At 31.3% G+C, this 18,481-nt stretch overlaps 2 protein-coding genes across 4 annotated transcripts; both read right to left on the bottom strand.

Moving 5' to 3' along the window:
* Window positions 1–1,759: 1,759 nt before the first annotated feature.
* LOC127262000 (uncharacterized) lies at window positions 1,760–3,388 on the bottom strand. Of its 3 annotated transcripts, none has more exons than XM_051290458.1 (2): window positions 3,077–3,388; window positions 1,760–2,740 (listed from the first exon to the last, which is right to left on the bottom strand). In XM_051290458.1, the coding sequence occupies exon 2, from the start codon at window positions 2,729–2,731 to the stop codon at window positions 2,069–2,071; it is 663 nt and encodes a 220-aa protein (XP_051146415.1). In that variant the 5' UTR covers window positions 2,732–2,740; window positions 3,077–3,388; the 3' UTR covers window positions 1,760–2,068. The 3 variants fall into 3 exon arrangements, with proteins under 3 accessions (XP_051146415.1, XP_051146416.1, XP_051146414.1); XM_051290459.1 differs by having other exon boundaries at window positions 3,132–3,388; XM_051290457.1 differs by having other exon boundaries at window positions 3,195–3,386.
* A 1,595-nt stretch (window positions 3,389–4,983) lies between these two features.
* Window positions 4,984–15,919, bottom strand: LOC127262448 (uncharacterized). Its single transcript, XM_051291132.1, has 23 exons — window positions 15,727–15,919; window positions 14,898–15,229; window positions 14,360–14,463; window positions 14,043–14,111; window positions 13,451–13,511; window positions 12,310–12,449; window positions 11,591–11,780; window positions 11,091–11,152; window positions 10,891–10,979; window positions 10,644–10,716; window positions 10,500–10,559; window positions 10,196–10,342; window positions 10,071–10,109; window positions 9,951–9,985; window positions 8,620–8,706; window positions 8,200–8,365; window positions 7,304–7,381; window positions 7,037–7,173; window positions 6,815–6,888; window positions 6,225–6,294; window positions 5,943–6,008; window positions 5,367–5,531; window positions 4,984–5,278 (listed from the first exon to the last, which is right to left on the bottom strand). Exons 1-22 carry the CDS (start codon window positions 15,784–15,786, stop codon window positions 5,397–5,399), a joined length of 2,274 nt encoding a protein of 757 aa, XP_051147089.1. The 5' UTR covers window positions 15,787–15,919; the 3' UTR covers window positions 4,984–5,278; window positions 5,367–5,396.
* Between the last annotated feature and the right edge of the window lie 2,562 nt (window positions 15,920–18,481).

Below are 18,481 nucleotides of genomic sequence, written 5' to 3'. Positions count from 1 at the left end.
TAGATCAAACTAATGATATTTAGGGTTGATAAGTAAGTCTTGGAGATAATGGCTTTTTAATTGGTTTCTCGATAAAGAGAAAGAAAGTAAAATAGAGAATTTATTTACTTTCAGATTGGATTTTATCTACTGATCTAGAAATTTGTTGGGTTATATGGGTTTATTTTTTAGGTTTTGATCATTTTTATTTATATTTTGATTTAAATAATAGTCTTAATTTATGTTTGAAACACATATATACAACCATATATATGGTTATTTCATACATATAGAGATGGTATTGACAAAAAACCAATATTAATATCATTATTTCTTGGTGTAGATTTGGAAGTCCCTAAATTTTTCAATGATAAAATTTTGATACTTTTAAAGTTAGCTTTAAAATATCTCAAATTAAAACTAATGACAATTAAAAAAATCAAGATAAAGCATTACTTTAGAATGAGTATTACTGGTAAGGCAAGCTGGCAAAAACTGACCCGACACGACGACCCAACACGAAATAATTGGGTTTGGATCAAAGATTTCAACCCGATTATGTATACGGGTTGACACGAACTTGTTACGATAATAAACGGGTCGGGTTAGAGTTGAGGCTTTCAACTCGAACCCGACCCGACAACCCGATTATAATATATTAATATATTTATTATATATATAAAATAATCATAATTTAATAATTTTTCATAAATTAATTTAAAATAAATTCAACTTTAAATAATTCAACCTAATTTATGCTCGAACCAATAAAAACTAACATGACAACAAAATAAAAAATTATTTAATTTGAATCAAGAAAGTAGACTTAATTATGCATACGGGTCAACACGAGTCAACCAAACCCGACACAATAATAAACGGGTTAACACGAACCCGACACGATAATAAACGGGTCGGGTTATAGTTGAGTAATTTAACCCATTTAAAATATTCAATCCGACACGAACTCGACACGAATGGACCCTTCGCCGGCTTAGTATAGCATTCTTTCAAAAAAAATTACATATATTCCACAAAGATCTTGATTAAATATACAATTGAGTATATGTTTAACACTATTGGTGAGATGAACGTTCTTACCAATTCTCTTCAATTTTGTATTGCTTCTAAGAGTTACATATATTCCTCTTAGAAATCGAGCATATATGACGAATGTATGTTCAACATTACTAACAAAAAGAATGTTTTCACTAATTCTCAAATCATGTATAATTTCAAAGAATTACATATATTTCACAAAGATCCCAAATATATATCCGATTGAGTATGCTTCAACACTACTAATGGAATGAACGCTCTTACTAATTTCAAATTCGAAGAATTACATATATTCCACCAGGAACTCAAATATATACAGTCGAGCATATGTTTAACACTACTAATGAAATGAACGCTCTTACTAATTCCCTTAAATTTTGTATTGCTTCGAAGAATTATATATATTTCACCAAGAACTTGAAGATATGTACAACGCTACTAATGAAATGAATGTTCTTACTAATTCCCTTAAATTCTAGTATATTACTTCGAAAAATTACATATATTCCGCCAAGAACTCAAAGAAATACAGTTGAGCATATGTTCAACATTGCTGATGAAATGAACGCTCTTACTAATTTCCTTAAATTCTACTATTACTTCGAAGAATTACATATATTCCACCGTGAACTCGAAGATATACAGTCAAGTATATGGTCAACACTACTAATGAACTAGACGCATCAAGAATATGACTGCAAATCCATATTCTACGGCAGCATTAAGATCATTCAAGTCACAAATGTTATAAAAAGTAGGCTTTTTAACTATAAGTTCAAAATACATACGTATTTCATCAGGTACAGTCTTCCCTGAAGCTAACTATGGATCCTCGTTCAGACAGATAAGACAACAAACTACCGAGCAAATGTGAATCGTATGCCTACAAATGTTGGGAACACAAAAACAACCTAAAATCCTCAACCTTGTCTTGGCACACAATGCAGTTTCACAAGCAAATGGAGGATTGCCGTATTATATAATATACAGTTGCATTGCAGGGAAATCCAACCGTGTCGAGCAACAAACTTCATCCGAGTAATAGATGCACGAGTATGAAAAAAGCAACGAGGACAAATATTACCTTCCAAGCAACAGATTTCCATTCTACGGGAGGTGAATAGTTATGAAATCCATGAACATAGTCGCCACTAAAGGAACTAGAGAACAAGTACGGGACACCAGAAGTAGTTCCATATACGGTAGCATCATGATATCCATTTACCTGAAGGTTAAAAATGGTGGGCAGGATGCCAAAAAGCGCAGACAGAGTCTGATGGCCGAATCTTGCAGCTGCCATTGGCATTAGTCCTGTAATGGGATCGAGATCATTAGGTCGGGCATAATTAACATCCACACGCGGAGGAGTTTGAGGTCTCTGCCTCGATGGCCGACATGGGAAGGTAATTCCAGGGACTGGTTGGGATCTCGGGTCTGAAACTGTTTTGCCCCTTCCATAGATAGGGATTAGCTTCTCCTCTTGCACAATGGCCTTGCAAACAGGACATTCGTGAGAATGAGAATGCAGTTGAAGCCATTGGCAAAGGCAAGGCCAGCAGTAAAGATGACCGCAGAGGGTCACAATCGGATCAAATGCCAATTCGAAACAGATGTTGCATTCGAAGTTCCCGGTGTCACTCACTACCTCTGATGAGCAAGGGACATCCATTGATTCATCAATCGCACAGTCCATGAGGAATCACTGTTTTAACACCAAGGGATGTGTTATAAACATTTATAGAATCAATCATTTGCTTGCAAAACAGCCATTGAAGGAAACAAACCAATTGGAGAAGACGAAAGGTACTCCTTCCTACCTCTATTAAAGGTCTAATTCTTCAAATTATCAATTCAACAAGCAAACGGTGTAATCGAAATACTATTGTGATTAAAAACTAAAAGATGTTTTCTCTTTCTAGCTCTACTTTCTAACTAGAATCAGATCACACAAATATAACTAATATATCAGATAAGATCCACGCGCCACAACCAATTCATTATTCACATCAAGCAAATTAAATCGAAACTTCGAACACACCTTGAAAAATCTCTAAAGTCCGAATCACCGAACCACTAAATAGCTAATAACTTACCAAATACGTCCAAAACACCAGAAATTATAGATAATCCGAACTCAAAAACCCTATAATACTCACAAAAAGGCGAGCTAATACGTAAGTAAACCAGAACAGCAGAGATTCGCTGTATAGATCCAAACTCCAAGCAACAAACTAAAACTGCAGCTCAATTCTCCAATGTGTGCATGAATGAATCTAGTGATGGATTTTAGGGGACTGACAGACTGACAAGTGACAACATCAGTCAGTGGGATCGGAAAAGCGAATAACCAAAATTTGTGGCTGTTGAATGCAAATTTAATTATATGATTTTAAGAGGACCCGAATGCAAATACGGACGGAAAATCGGCCGCGTTGACTGGCACGTGATCCATGCCGCCTGACACGTTGTACAATTATATAAATATTTTGAAATCTTTTGATGTGATATACTAGTAGTATTTAATTAATACTCAATTTAAATTAAATGTCGTTGTAATATACTCCTTAAGCCACCTTCATTTTAATGGACACGAGTTTTATAAGTATGTGAAGATGTATAAATTATTTTTTTTGGAGAAATTCATTCTTTATAATTTACTTATAAAATAATACTGATAAAAAATAAATAATAATGGGTGAGCAAAATATCCGAAATTCGAAAATTCAATCCGAACCAAAGCGAAATTTAAAATTTGGTTCGGATTTTCGGATTGGATCGAATTGATTTTTTAACAAATTTCGAATTTTCGAATCGGATCGGTATACTTAAAATCCGAACAAATTCGAAATCCGAAATATAATATTTTAATATATTTTTTTATTATATATATTTAATATTTTATTAGAAAATATTATATTTTAATACTCCCTCCGTCCCTTAACAAAGTATCCGTTTCTTTTTTTTTTTTTTTTTTAGTAATTGTACTATCTACTTAACATTACAAACATCCTTCTAATTTACAATATATTACACAAATGTCATTACCTTTGTATCATACAATACTGTTAATTTAGTCATTTTACCTTTATTTCTACTTTATCCTAATATAATACTGTATTCCTAAAATCTCTTGAATAAACAAAATGGATAGATAGATTGGGAACAAATGGAGTATAAAAAACTCAAATTTATTAATTATATTTTAATATATTTAATTTTTTATATATTTAATATTATAAAATAATAATAAAATATAAAAGGATTTAAAAATTTAAAAAATAATAATAAAAATATTTAGAATTTCGAATTTTTCGGGTTTGGTTCGAATTTTTTAGTTCGGATTACAAATTTTCGAATTTCGGTTATTTCGGTTCGATTCGAATTGGTTTTTTTAAAAATTTCGAATTTTCGAATCGATTCGGATTTGACAAAATCCGAATGCTCACCCCCATCCACCAGTACTGATTTGGGTTTTGGTTTAACTTTCTGTGTATATTTAATAAAAAATATATTTCTAATTTATATAAAAATTAAAAATATTTTAGTATTAATTTGTTATTATTTTTACAGTAATGGAAGAATAATATTGTATATATAAAAATAAAATAAAATATTTAAAATTTATTAAAGATCAATAAAAATAATAGTTAAGTAAATATTTATTAAAATAAAAATATTTTTTTATTATAAATAAATTATAGTATATAAATTTAAGAGATAAGGATATATAGACATAATCAGGGAGTATATATTTATAATTTATATAAAATAAAAAGTATTTGGAGATTGGTATAAATTCATTTTTATTATCATAAAAAATATATAAATTGATGTAAAACAGGTAAAAATAACAAAAAATATTTATAACTGTTACTCTTTTCTATACAATATTCCATCTAAAATGACATCGGAAGAATTTAAAGCCCACAGTTACTTTTAATAGTATGAAGTTAACCAACGAAAGAGGTTCAAAACTAATTTTTGAAAATGCAACATAAGAACATAATTAGCATACGTACCTCTAGGTTAAGGGTGTGTTTGTTTTGTATTTTGAACAATATTTATCGGAATTTGCATAAATAAGAAATAGTTTGGTGAAAACACCCTGTATGTAAATAAGAAGTAGAACTAAAGTGTTCAATTCAAGTCCAAAATCCTAGGCAATGTCAGTAAAAAGAAGTGATTTTTCAATCAAGTTGGGAAGATGGCTCCATGGTTTCATGTGGATAACAATAAAAGCCTGTCGAAAAAAAGAACAAAGAATGAAGCACTTCTACTGGCATAGGACCAACATATGCAATAAATGTTGTGCAAAAATTTGGAATTACCTGAGGGAGTAATTATATACGAGAATGCATTCAGTTCTGCTTTGCTACGAGCTCAATGTCGGCTCCAACTTCAGCAATCTTGACATCCATGGATGCCTTTGCAGCCTTGGCTATGCTTACAACGTCAAAATCCAACGCCACTTTTTTGACTAAGCCGTTAAGCATCTGCCGTACAAATGACAAAGGACAACGTTATACATCTGTTTGGATTTCAGCTATGCATAAGATCAAAACATATGTGAATTCAACAAGGCATTGCCCCGAGTATCATCTGCATTTGTCTCAGCATAAATTATATGTTTTTTCCTATTGTATTGAAGCATCGAAATGTGAAACAACAAGACTAGCTGTAAAATTGCACCCAGTAGTTAGTTTCTTATTCTATTGTAGTGAAGCCGTGAAATGTGTAACCACAAGCAGGATTTTTAAATGGGCGTATTAGTTCTGATTGCATTGCTTCAATTTTTTTTTTTTTTATTTTTTTTAAAAAAAATTCATGTAGAAGCTACTGCAAAGGATGATTTTAGTGATAACACAATCACCAGATGGTTTGAGGAAACTGAATAGAAAACCTACCAGTGATCCAATGGCCACCAAAGCACGAAATCTTGAATCGGGATCAACTGTTTCCTCCTCTGCCATCTTTCGAGAGGAAAACAAAAAAATTAAAAATTAAAAATTAAAAAAAATAAGAGAAATCGCATTTATGGAAAATGTTAATTATATTGCAGGAACATTAGATAAACACATTGCAACCACTCAATTATCCAGTGAAAGTCATCATTTGGCCACAAAAGTAAACAAAGCCTCGCATTACTCGAGTCCAGAAATAGTGAGATAAAATGAAGTTAGAAATACCTCTAAAGCCGCAGAAAGAACTTGTGCTTGCCCTTCTTCATCTTTTGCCTCAATCAAAAGAACAGTGTAACTGCGAAGCCAAAGATGGCATCAGTAAATCCCATATCATGACAGGCAAGAGGCATGGAATATTGTATTCAATATTAAAGATTCCTACAGATATTATCACTTTGGCAACATCTAGATGCTGTACTCTGCATGCAGTCTTAGTTACAGAGAACTATAATAGCACTAATTTTTTTTAAAAAAATGGTCGTGAAGTACTAAAAGATGTGGTTCACAAAGCCTGAAAGGAAAATAGAAATGCATTAACTAACTTTTGGAAAAGAAGGCCTATGTATCCATCTCAATACACTAAAAGCCTCATTCAAATGAAAAATATGATCAACCAAGATTGTAATATGTTTTACTAGTTGACCACATCTTACCATTTGATTGCAAGCTTCTGCGGAATTGTGATTTATCATTACATTTAAAGAAGCAACAAAATAACTCATTGATAACACATTACTGGCCAAGAACAATGAGCAAACAAAATTTATTAGATGCTAATATGAAAGTCAAAACATAATTAGTTCACCTTTACTTACTTGATTAATAAAGTTGCATAAGACAATTGAATGTTCTTATTTGAAGATGAACAGCTTGAAAAAGCATCAAGAACCTACAAAACCAGAAGGTTAATTGAAAGTGTACCGTGAATTATAAACAGGTTAAAAGGATGAATCAGACCATGGTGTGGCAAGCCAAAAATGAGAATTCTTATCCTATACATTCTATCTTGTCATTCTTGCAGATTATAAGATACCAACCTCAGCACGGTGTAATCGTAGCCAGTCACTAAAGCATGAATTTTTGAAGAGATTAGCCACACAACGGAGGCTGGTGAGTAGATTTGCAGGAAGTGGAGGGCTTGAAGTAACCTTCTTGATCAATTCAATAACTACATCTGCAAAAGCAAATGAAATAAGAAATGAAACTGAGATTGGCACACTAAAATCACTAAAAAGATAACATTTTGGGTGCAGAGTTAGTATTAACAGAAGGTTGGAGACTTGGAGGGAAACATAATTACTTACCGTCAATATTTGAAATATAATGACAAATTCTGCATGCACCATCAGGGTGCAACACGGTCATCCTGATCAGATCAACAACTGCAATCATAGTAATCAAACCAATGAGATGCAAATTAATACCAATGAGTTCTAGTATCATGTACAAGTAGCAGGTTTTCTGTGAAGAAAAATATATATTATACTTTTTCATACATGGAAAACCTACAAGGCTTATCACTTTTTTTAACCCCCTTTATCTTTTTCCTAGTTTAAAAAGTTCAATGAGCAGTAAGGAATATATTATATGCTGATCCCAAGCAAACCCAATCACTTCTGTTTGAACTGCAATTTAACAAATTGCACTTACAAGTAAGGGAAAAATTAACCCTCAAAGTTGTGGATGACGAAATCGACCAGAACTTGAATGCTTAAGTTATAAACCAAGAAGAAACATGCTCAATTCATTTATCAATAAATTGAGCTTGAAATAAACCGTGACTGAGTATCTTGTATATTAAACCATTTTGTAATTATTTTTTCATTAACCAAGTTGCATAAATTTCAAAGAGCCAAGTATAAGCCAATTAATGACACTCCCAAGCTTTTTTTATGCCACACCATAGTTTGTTTACTTAAAAACAATTTCTAACAAGCCATTCTTATTTGCTCTGATCATGTTGGTAGTATACTATTACTGCAGGTGTGCAACAGAAATCTCTGCCAATCAAGCATCACCAGCACGATCCAAAGTAAGTTTTCAAAATCTTAGAATCCTATATTGTGGGAAACCAATGAATTTCCTTTTGCACCCTGATTTTACCTTTTCATTCTTATTTTAATTTTTAAGGAAAACAAAATGGACAAGGAGTTGTACACATGCAACTTCATATAATTGGATTTTGAGCATAAGCAGTTACCAGGAAATAGCATTGAAACTGGCCATGTTTTCGGGATCTTCATGATCAATGCAATATCAACATCAGAAAATTTACTGCTGTGATAGTGCGATGTGTCCTTCAAGATCTTTACGACTGCGTTTAGTCTTGAGACATCACCTTCATTCAACCATAGGTGTTGTTCCTCCTTCAAGAAAGGTTTATAACAATCAATCTCATGTACATAAACGCATAAACAAGGCTATAATATAATTACAAGATTACAAATAGATAAGTTCTCAACATGCCTAGAATATGGTGTCTGAGGTAGGTAGCCAAAGTGAATATAATCAATATATATATAAAAAACAGTCAAAGATAAAAGAAAAAGCATGTAGAGGTAATTCAACTTGTGTAATATACAATAATTGCAATAACAAAATACTGAAGTAATCAGTATACCTGGTTTGAGTGCAGGGCACTGTTAAATTCTGAAATCTTTTTGAGGATCCCATCAAACTGAGCAGTATCAAATACAAGCATTCCTTTCTGGACAACAAAATAATATTTATCCTTGGATTACATAGTTATCTTCCTTGCATTAAAGTTAAGGAATTATTCAAATATCTAAACTGTTTCACTATAATATGGAGTGGAGTCAACTCTAAAAGGCTATAGATTGAGTCAAACTTAATAATATAATACTCCCTCCATCCCATAATCTTTGCTATGTTTACTTTTGAAACAGTTTTTACCCTTAGTTTTGTTTGGCATTATTCTATAAATTGTATTTAGAAGGGTAAAGCCGTAAAAGAGAAAGAAAAAAAAAGGATATAAAGGAAGGAAAGTTGCAAAATATTTGGGACATTACAAATTAGAAATAATAACAAAAGACTTGGGATGGAGGGAGTAATAAATTAGATTTTATATATAAGTCGGTGTCATAATATTTCACAGCGGAAAGAATATAGCTATATTACTTTGGCCAAGCTAAAAATAAACATGTTCCAAAAAACAATCTGATCTCATTTCCCAACATTACTAAAATCAAGAATAACCCAGTATAGAAAGTGTAAAATTCAGAAATATAATTGAAGATCAGTTAACTGATGTGATTGCCACCAAGTTGTGCTCAAAAGAATATGACTAGACGGGAGACAAAAGTAACAATAAAAATGCAAAGAAGGGCAGCTTTACATCTATGTAGCATAAAAGTGACACTCCCAGAAATAATTTGATGACCACAGCCATTGTACATGACTTATTTGCTCAATAGATTGATAGATACCCTCAAATTGATATCTCAGATCGAAACAATAAGGCACCAACGTTTTACAAACATTAACTGCCAGTTTATTCAAGGAACCACAGGGACCTATATTCCAAACCAACAGGTCAACTGGCCTTCATTAACACCCCCAAATCATTTCTGAGAAATATTCATTATGTACTACCCATCAAATGTTCTCTTACACACTGCATCAAGCCTTATTAATTCTCTCTGCATCATTCAACTTTTTAGTCCATTTTAGTCCTCATCCCCCAAGTCAATAACATTGAAAGAAAGCACTCTGTGAATTAAGAATACTAATATTGTACCCCAAGGATGCAAAAATGCATCTAAAAAAAAAATGTTTTAACAAATTTGTTCAGGTACTCAATGGACTTGTAACTGACACGCCCTTAACCATATATGTGAGGAAGATCCAATGCGTTAGAACGTTTGTAATAAGTCAAAAACCCAATCACTCGTAAACCAACAACAGAAGATGAATAGAAGTTAGAGAGATTACTTTAGGAATGTGCTTGTAAGAAGGCTTTGACATTTCTGCATTTATAAAGACAATAATCACCACCTTTTCCTATTAATAAAACACGGTGAAGAAGAAATAATGCAAGTGCAGGTGGGAAACCTTGCAATTTGGATGGCCCTCCAGGTATATAAGCACTAGCTGCAGTGTTAAATGAAAAAGAGAAGTGACTAAAAAGGCAAAACACAAGTATATATTGTATTAATTTGCTAGTATTGTTCCCTTACATCCAGTGTAGGGGTCTTGAAAAGATGGATCGGGAGTAAAATCTTTTTGTCCTGAGTTTTGCATAATAAATTCTACAATTTGTTGGCGGTAGGAAAGAGGCAAATTTTGCTCGAGTAGCCATTTATCAGCAACATCATATGGATTGTCTGTAAGTAGTCATCAAGTCAAACTTCTCAAATTATTTATTTATTTTGAAAAAGGAATAAAAACACAGAGAAAATGGCATGCATAATTTTGGTGACACAGAATTATAAGGATATTTCCTACAGTTCCTCCACAGTTTAAATTTTATCAAAATTATACCTGACCGGTTGTATGGCAATTTACGTATAGGCTCACCATCTCCAACATCAACATCAAATACTGAAATATAATATAATCAGTTATTAAACAGCAACAGAGATATAGAGATATACAGAAAAGTCATTACAACAGAAAAAAACTAACCATAGTCATATTGAATGCCATTGTACAAAGGACGCTTAACATTATCATCAGGACCATCCACAACTTCACCGATCTAAACATCATTTCAAATATTAAAGCACTATTTACAATCAATGAATTGTAAAGTATAACATAAGCAGAAGTAACTTCGTCCAACTAACCCAATTTGTATATCTAAGAACGCCTTCCCTTTTAATGGAAAAAAAGGAAAAGAAGTGCATATATGTACAGGAAAAGGGTAAATAACCTTATCCCACTGCTGTTCTCTCATATTCCATGAATAAGCCATGCCGTTGTCTCCTTCTCGAATTACCTTTGTCTGCCCATCACTAGTTCCTGGTCATGAATCATTGTTTACGGCTTTGTATATGAATCATTAGTTTCTGTATTGACATTCAAAAGTGTGAAGAAAATATTCTCCATTAGAGAACAGATTGATTATACTACCTGGAGTCTTTAATGCTTCTAGGCCAGGCAAATCTTCCAATTTCAGTCCACCCACTCTCTTCCTAATACACAATAAAGTTAAATAAATGACGCATATCAGATTTGTATAGTGTACTGTAGAGCAACCAAAGCTATCCAACCAAATCAAAGATAAAATACAAATACAAAAGATATATATATAACTCTAACTCAGTACATATATAAGAAGCTAATGGTACTACTGATGAGACCAACAGAGTAACATGGAAACCAATTGATGCTGGAAACCTAGTAACAGAAAATTAATGAATTTACAAATAACTGAATGAAATAAAGAACATGTGATAATGATATGCAGGTGTGAATCATCTAAAATTCAGATTAGTATTATCAGTTGCCAAGTTCTATAGCCTTGGTATACTGTCCTGCAGTAGCATAATTTACTAACCTAATAAAAAGTGTAAGCTGTAAAGAGTAAAGCCAACATCAAATGTTAATATTAGTTGAGAATGACTCCATACCTACTAATCTTGTATTGAGAAAGTAGAGAAGCATAATTAGTAAGCTCTACAACATCAGCGATCCTATCATGCTCAGAAGTCCAAATGCGCACAATGCCATCAGAGCAAGCAGTCACAATGTCACCATTTTCCAAGAATTTGACATCCCAAACACAGCCAGGATGCTCTATGCTTTGCACACAAATTCCATCTGCAACAAAATATTATCTTCAAACTCTCCAAAGATGATGAATGACCTTGAATTATAATATAGCGAACCAAAATTCAATTCATCTTATAAGTGAATGATATTGGGCATAGTATCTTCAATGACTGGAAATTTCTTACATTGTTCTAGCAACAAGAAAGCTTGACCCTGTTCGCATAATTTATTATCATCAATACTCATGTCAAAAGAAAAAATCTTGGGCCCTAAAGCTCTTCAACCAAATGGTTTGATTATAATTTAAATTTGAAAGAAAACCAGATTTTTCACGACAGCTGGCCACAAATACTTTAGTCAATATTGATAGGCCACAACAAACAAAACTAGAAAGTTGCAATTTGTAAATAATTTTGCATCTTCTAACAGAGAAACTTAACCTGAGTAAATACTGACCAACTTAAGCCGTGATATTGCAAAAATATAATTACAAAGATATTATTCAAACAGTTGATTATGGATAATAAACACAAAAAATAAAAGAAAAATTAATTGTTGCATAAGCTAAAAGAGCAACCTTTCCATATTTTGGCTGAACAATCCTCACTGCCACTGACTATAAGCCCAGAAGAATGAGCATCAACAGAATAAACAATGGATGTGTGATCAACCATCTCCATAAGAAGTTCCCCACTAATCGCCCATAGCCTAATAGAACTGTCATTCAGATTTAGACAGAAATCAGACTGTGCAAAAGTAAAGATCAAAATCAAGGACGTAAACACAAGGAAACATATTATCCACCAACAAAGGACTATTAGGGTGTGTTTCTTTGGGTGATTTGATTTGTTTTCCACTATTCATAATTCTTTCTCCCTAAAAACATCTAATCGAGTATCTATTTTTTATTTTTTATATTACACAAAGAATCAATATACATTCAAAACATCACATCAAACAACGATTTAAATCAGAACCCCAAACAAACACACCCTAAATAAATAGTATTGTAAGTATGAATGAAACTAAATATGCAGTATTCATGTCATCTTCTGATATTCAAGACAGCAGCTTGCTTCTGAGACAAGTAATATCAATTTTCCTTTCATGTACATGATGCACAGCATACATGCAGCCCACCTTTAAGACTGCGTGCTGGAATGCATGGGCGGATGTTAACCAACTGCACTTGCAGCTTGTAAACTTATAAACAATAGGAAAACATGCATTTATGACATTGAACATTACTTGTTGATATATCTATATATATATATATATATCTATTTGGGAGAGCTGATTTATTTATTTTTTAATTAATAGGAGAGAATACAAGAACTCATTTGGTATCTACAACAAGGTAGGCTCCTCTATGTTTCGTTTTGGTAATATATATATATATTCTGTACAACCATAATCCAGGCAAACAAGCAAGGCATGGATGCATATATATCCATCTTGAAACAATGTTTGAGCAGTAGAAGATTCCACCTGCTACATTTATAGGTTGTGTGCTTTGGAGATTAGAAAAGAGAATTGAAGTTGAAACTCAAGAGATTAATTTTTTTTCATGTTTCAATGTTGAATGATGGTATACATTAATTCATTAAAGTAGCCCATGGGTATGACCTTGGTTCCACATACATAATTATTGCAGTTTTTGTGTGAACTCTTCAACTGATATATGCCTGGCAAGCCTAAAAATGATACCAAAAGCTTACCCATCATGTGATGCCGAAAGAATTCCTAAATTTGGCATAATAGCTACTCCTCGAACAGTATCTGCAAAAATGTACACAAGCAAAAAGATCATTCCATTTGCATAACAGCACATACAATTGCCCATCAATAAAGAAACAATTAAACTAATTAAATGTCTTCCACAGAGAAACCACTGCTGCATGCATGAAAACTTTCAGTTAATGAGCAATTGCAAAGTTTAGTCCCATTGACCTATTAGGATTTACCTCTTTTGGTTCCAAACAAAGAATATATAAGATAACAAAGGAATAAAAAACCTCTCTAACTTAGAGGTTTTAACGCCATGATGAACTTGCACTAATTAGGTGTAGAACAGCAATTGCACTGCTCATCATTACACACACCATATATTGTAGAACATGTGAGTTAGATTTCTATTTAAGTGTGTGAAAATTACAGATGTAACACTACAGAGGCATCTATTTTCAGCTCATTAGGTGCAAACATGCATTGTAATAGATGGTACTATTAAGATATCTGTTGCAATTTAGTGTATATAGGAGGAGGGAAATTTACTACCATTAAAAAAAGAAGAAGGGTTAAGGAAAATACCTGTATGTCCAGAAAAAGTATGGATACATGATTTCCCTTTCCACAGCTTCAAAGTCATGTCACTTGATCCTGGGAGACAATCAGTGTGGACTTAGATTGACTTTTAATATGAAATGAAACTTCTCATAAATTTTGATAGTTTTTTGTAATCACAGCAGATATAGTATTGACTTACAAGCAATAGAAAGATCTTGAATAAAAAAAGTAAAAATAAAAACCAAAGAAGAGATCACTAAGAAGTAAATACAGTTAATCAAACCAGAGTTTGAAAACTACAGTCTTCTAAAAATATAGTTGTATGAAAATAAAGAAGCTACCAGTAACAATCTCGCCAGAAGGCAATTTCACAACTGCTTGAATTGCAGCCTTGTGAGCTTCCCAGGCCTCTATTTGTTGCTCTCCCCTCCAGCGTCTAATTGTACTAAATTAGAAATACCCCAATAAAACCAAAATCATCTATGTGGTAAATAATACGAACATAAAATTAAGTTAATTGCAAGGACTGATAACAACAAATTAAAGTCCACATAAGAGATACAGAACAAGAAACACTTACCAACACAGTATCCAATGAATTCCTATTTTTCTTTTTCCTTTTTTTTTTTTTTTTGGGGGGGGGGGGGGGGGGTAACATCTTTGGGCATGTAAATGCAAGCATGTTCAGAACTGTGATTATTTTCTTTCCTTTTTTTACTGCGAAATAACAAAATGGGATTGACTGGCTCATTTTGGATTTATCAAAATGCATATTAAGTTATCAAGTAGAACAGACAGAAAATTGGCAATCATTCAGAACTAGAACTGAAGGGTAGTAGAATTTAGAAAGAAAGCACTAAGAACCATAACTTGGCGTACCAGTCCACAGAGACAGAAACAATATCTGAACCATCCAATGCAACTCCACTAACTTGCAACTTATGACCTTTTAGCATGCGAACTTTCTCTCCAGTGGCCAAATTCCACACAATAACAAAGGTGTCCATCCCTCCTGATATAATCCCACCCTCAGGAAACTCCTCGTTCGGTGGAATCCAAGACAGTGGTCCCACAAAACTAGTGTGGCCCAACAATATCTTTGATATGGCATATCCATGCTTCTGTGATTCACTTGGAGTCCAAAACCTAACTGTTCTGTCTCTGGAAGAAGTCGCAATACCTGTGTCGCCACATATACATATGCCGCGAGCCTGAGGATCAAGGAAATAAACCAGTGAACAATAATGCATTAATATAATCTAAAATTTGTAGCAGAAGAAGTAAACTCAACATGATCATACGAAAGCTACATTTTGAGTACTAAAACTGCAACTGCATGCACACCTTACAGATACTTTTATATGAGAATATTTCTATGCTTCAATCAATAAAATGGCCACTCAGTCTCCTGCCTGGAGATACATTCTTGACCTGAACAGATATTTCAAGAGCGATCTACTCTCTCAAAAGAATCTTTTACAGAATACAAAGGATTTAGAACCCAAAGCCCTAGAATGAAAGACGCTATTTGGGTATATTCTCAATCGCAGGCACAATTTTTTTTCAACAAATTATCTACAATGGAAACAGTTCACTTTCCCGAACAAAGTCAGAAGTTCAATTGCGACGTCCAATGAGTTCAAAACGAAATCAACAAAATGGGTAAATAAAATCTGAAAATAACCAAAGAGTGGAATGGGAAGCGTACATCGTCTTCGTGACCTTGAAGTTGACACCTCAGCTGATACTCTTTGGAGTCGATATCCATGGAAAACAGATTCTCAGATATCCCGGCAGCAAATTTTAGGCTGCAATTTTAAGCAGTGAACTCACGACTGCGATGAACTTGAACTTGGTGCGCGGATCGCTTCCTTCCCAAGTCAGCAGCCACACCCAAATTCCTTCGCAACTATTCAATCTACCGACTCCCATTTTACATATACATGTAAGGCCCATAATTCTGTGGCCCATGTCTAGCGTGGACGGACCCAATTTCTTTGGGCCGGCTATTCACGAAAATGACCGGCACTGGAAATAATAGTAAGTAAAACGTAAATGAAATAGTATTATTTTAAAAAATATATATATTAAAAATGGATTAAAAGAAATAATAAAATAATTAGGAAAACTAATAAAAATTGATTATTATTTAATGATGTAATGATAATAAATTTATGACTGTATAACAATGTCTATCGTGAAATGAATTGTGTGCAGAAGACCAAAAGATGAAGTAATATAATATTATAATATAATAATAGTACACACCATATTTCTATAGAAAATATTTTTTTTTTAACATGGATTTTGATTCAAATAGTATTTTAATATAAATATTATAAAATAAAATGATATATTTTTATTTAAAATTACTTGTATTTTTAATTTGACATGTGTGTGTTTGTCGGGGATTTGGATTTTGAATTGAGATTTAAACAATAAAAAAATTAAATTAACATAGTTGTATAATGTGATATAAATATGGATTGATGTGATGTTTTGAATGTAAAATTAATTTTTTTAGTATAATATAAAAAATAAAAAATAAGCGTTTAATTTGATATTTTTAGGAAAAAAATTTTTTGTAAATAGTAGAAGTCCACCAAAATTCTTCGAACAAACATATCTATGATAGCTTGAATTTGTTTAGTTGTATTTTAGTGTTTTTAAAAAATATTTTCAATATTAGTGATTAATTGTACACGTGTATGACAATATAAACGAGTATAATAGTACTCAATTATATATTATTTTCATATTAGTTGTTGTGTCAATTTTATTATATTTATGTGTAATTTTTGTTATTTTTTAATGGTGAAATCAAAATTGATCGAAATTATTTATAATGATACTAAATACAAAATTGATACATTTTAATTATATTTTGATTACAATTAATTCAATTACTATTTCTATATAAAAGCTACTATAGAAACAAACTAATCACAAAATATATAGTAACTCAGTTTAAGTGTGTTTTGAAAAATTTGAATTAAAATTCTTAATAAAACTAAAACTTATGCTTTGTTCTTTTTTATCTTTTGTTCTACGTATTTTTCAAAAAATATTAATATATTACAAACATTCATTATTTTTATATTTTCTACCAAATTCTCTATATTTTACATAAAAAATATTTTTTCAAACCCCTACCCTTAGGTCACCTGTCACATATGGTTCACATGGTTTAACTTGCCTGTCAGTACTTAATTTGCAGGATATTAGGTTCGACAAAGAGTTTATCTGCGGACTCTCAGTTCCCATGTCATTAAAAAAAAGAAAAAAAAAAACAATTTAACGGTGTGTTTGTTTGGGGAATTGGATTTTAAATACATTATTCATTCTATTTTTTTTTTCAAAAATATCAAATCAAACACTTATTTTTCATTTTTCATATTATACTAAAAATCAATTTTTATATTCAAAATATAACATCAACACCTATTTATATCACATCATACAACTATTAAATTAAAAAATTTTACTATTCAAATCCCAATTTAAGGGTCTATTTGGTTCAAATGAGGGAAAGGGAGGGGAGAGATTTTAATAGAAGGGAGGGGAAAAAATATTAAAATTGTAATAATGTGTTTGGTTCATATAAAATAGTATTTTTATGTTTGGTTTAGCAGGGAAGGGAAAGGGAAAATATAATAATTCTACTGTTTTATCTATATGTTATATAAATAAAAAAAAATAAAAGTATTTAATAAAATTCGATTAATTTATTTATAAAATGTGATACAAAATTTATTTATCTAATATATTAAAAATAATAATTACATTATTACGTCTTGGAAGAATCAAATACTTTATACATTAGTTATTTATTAAATTTATCAACAAAATAAACAATACTTTTACATATAAATAATAACATTATAACAAAAATTATATAAATTAACTATATTATAAAATATTTTATATTTTATAATTTATAATTTTTTAATATTAATTAAAATATTTAGTTATCTTAGTTTTAATCTATAATTATTTTTACTATACAATAATTATTTTTAATAGGACACTTCTTAATTACTTACTAATTATATTTTATCTAAATTCTCGTATCTACAATAATATGCTCATATTATACGAGAAGAAAAATATTAATATTATAGATATAATTATATGCTAATTTGTAATTTATTAAAAATTTATTATAATTAAACTTGCTTAAAAAATTAATTAAAACTATTTCAAAATATATAATATAATTTCAATATATATTAATATTTATTTGATATAATTAAAAATAAAATAAATAAATATTAAAAATTTGAAAATTTTATAAAATTTCTAATAAAATATATAAAAGGTATAATAGATAATTAGATAAAAAAAAATTTTGGTAAAATCACTCTCCTACAAATTCCCCAAATTGGAAGAAAAATTTGTTTTAGAAAAATTGACTCCCCTCCCCTCCCTTCTCCTCCCCTCCTCTCTAAAAAAATTTGAATCAA

Source organism: Andrographis paniculata, unplaced genomic scaffold (assembly GCF_009805555.1).
Source record: "Andrographis paniculata isolate CXL003 unplaced genomic scaffold, ASM980555v1 Contig65END, whole genome shotgun sequence".
NCBI lineage: Eukaryota > Viridiplantae > Streptophyta > Magnoliopsida > Lamiales > Acanthaceae > Andrographis > Andrographis paniculata.
This window is presented reverse-complemented; position numbering and strand designations above follow the sequence as displayed.

Bases quoted from the DNA above. Each gene is read 5' to 3' on its own strand.
- LOC127262448 (XM_051291132.1), bottom strand. From the start codon at position 15,786: ATGGATATCGACTCCAAAGAGTATCAGCTGAGGTGTCAACTTCAAGGT. The intron at 10,717-10,890 runs GTTATTTACCCT...AATGATGTTTAG, and splicing joins GAGAACAGCAGTGGGATAAG to ATCGGTGAAGTTGTGGATGG. The intron at 8,366-8,619 runs GTATACTGATTA...CCTTTCTTGAAG, and splicing joins GTGCCCTGCACTCAAACCAG to GAGGAACAACACCTATGGTT.
- LOC127262000 (XM_051290458.1), bottom strand. From the start codon at position 2,731: ATGGACTGTGCGATTGATGAATCAATGGATGTCCCTTGCTCATCAGAG.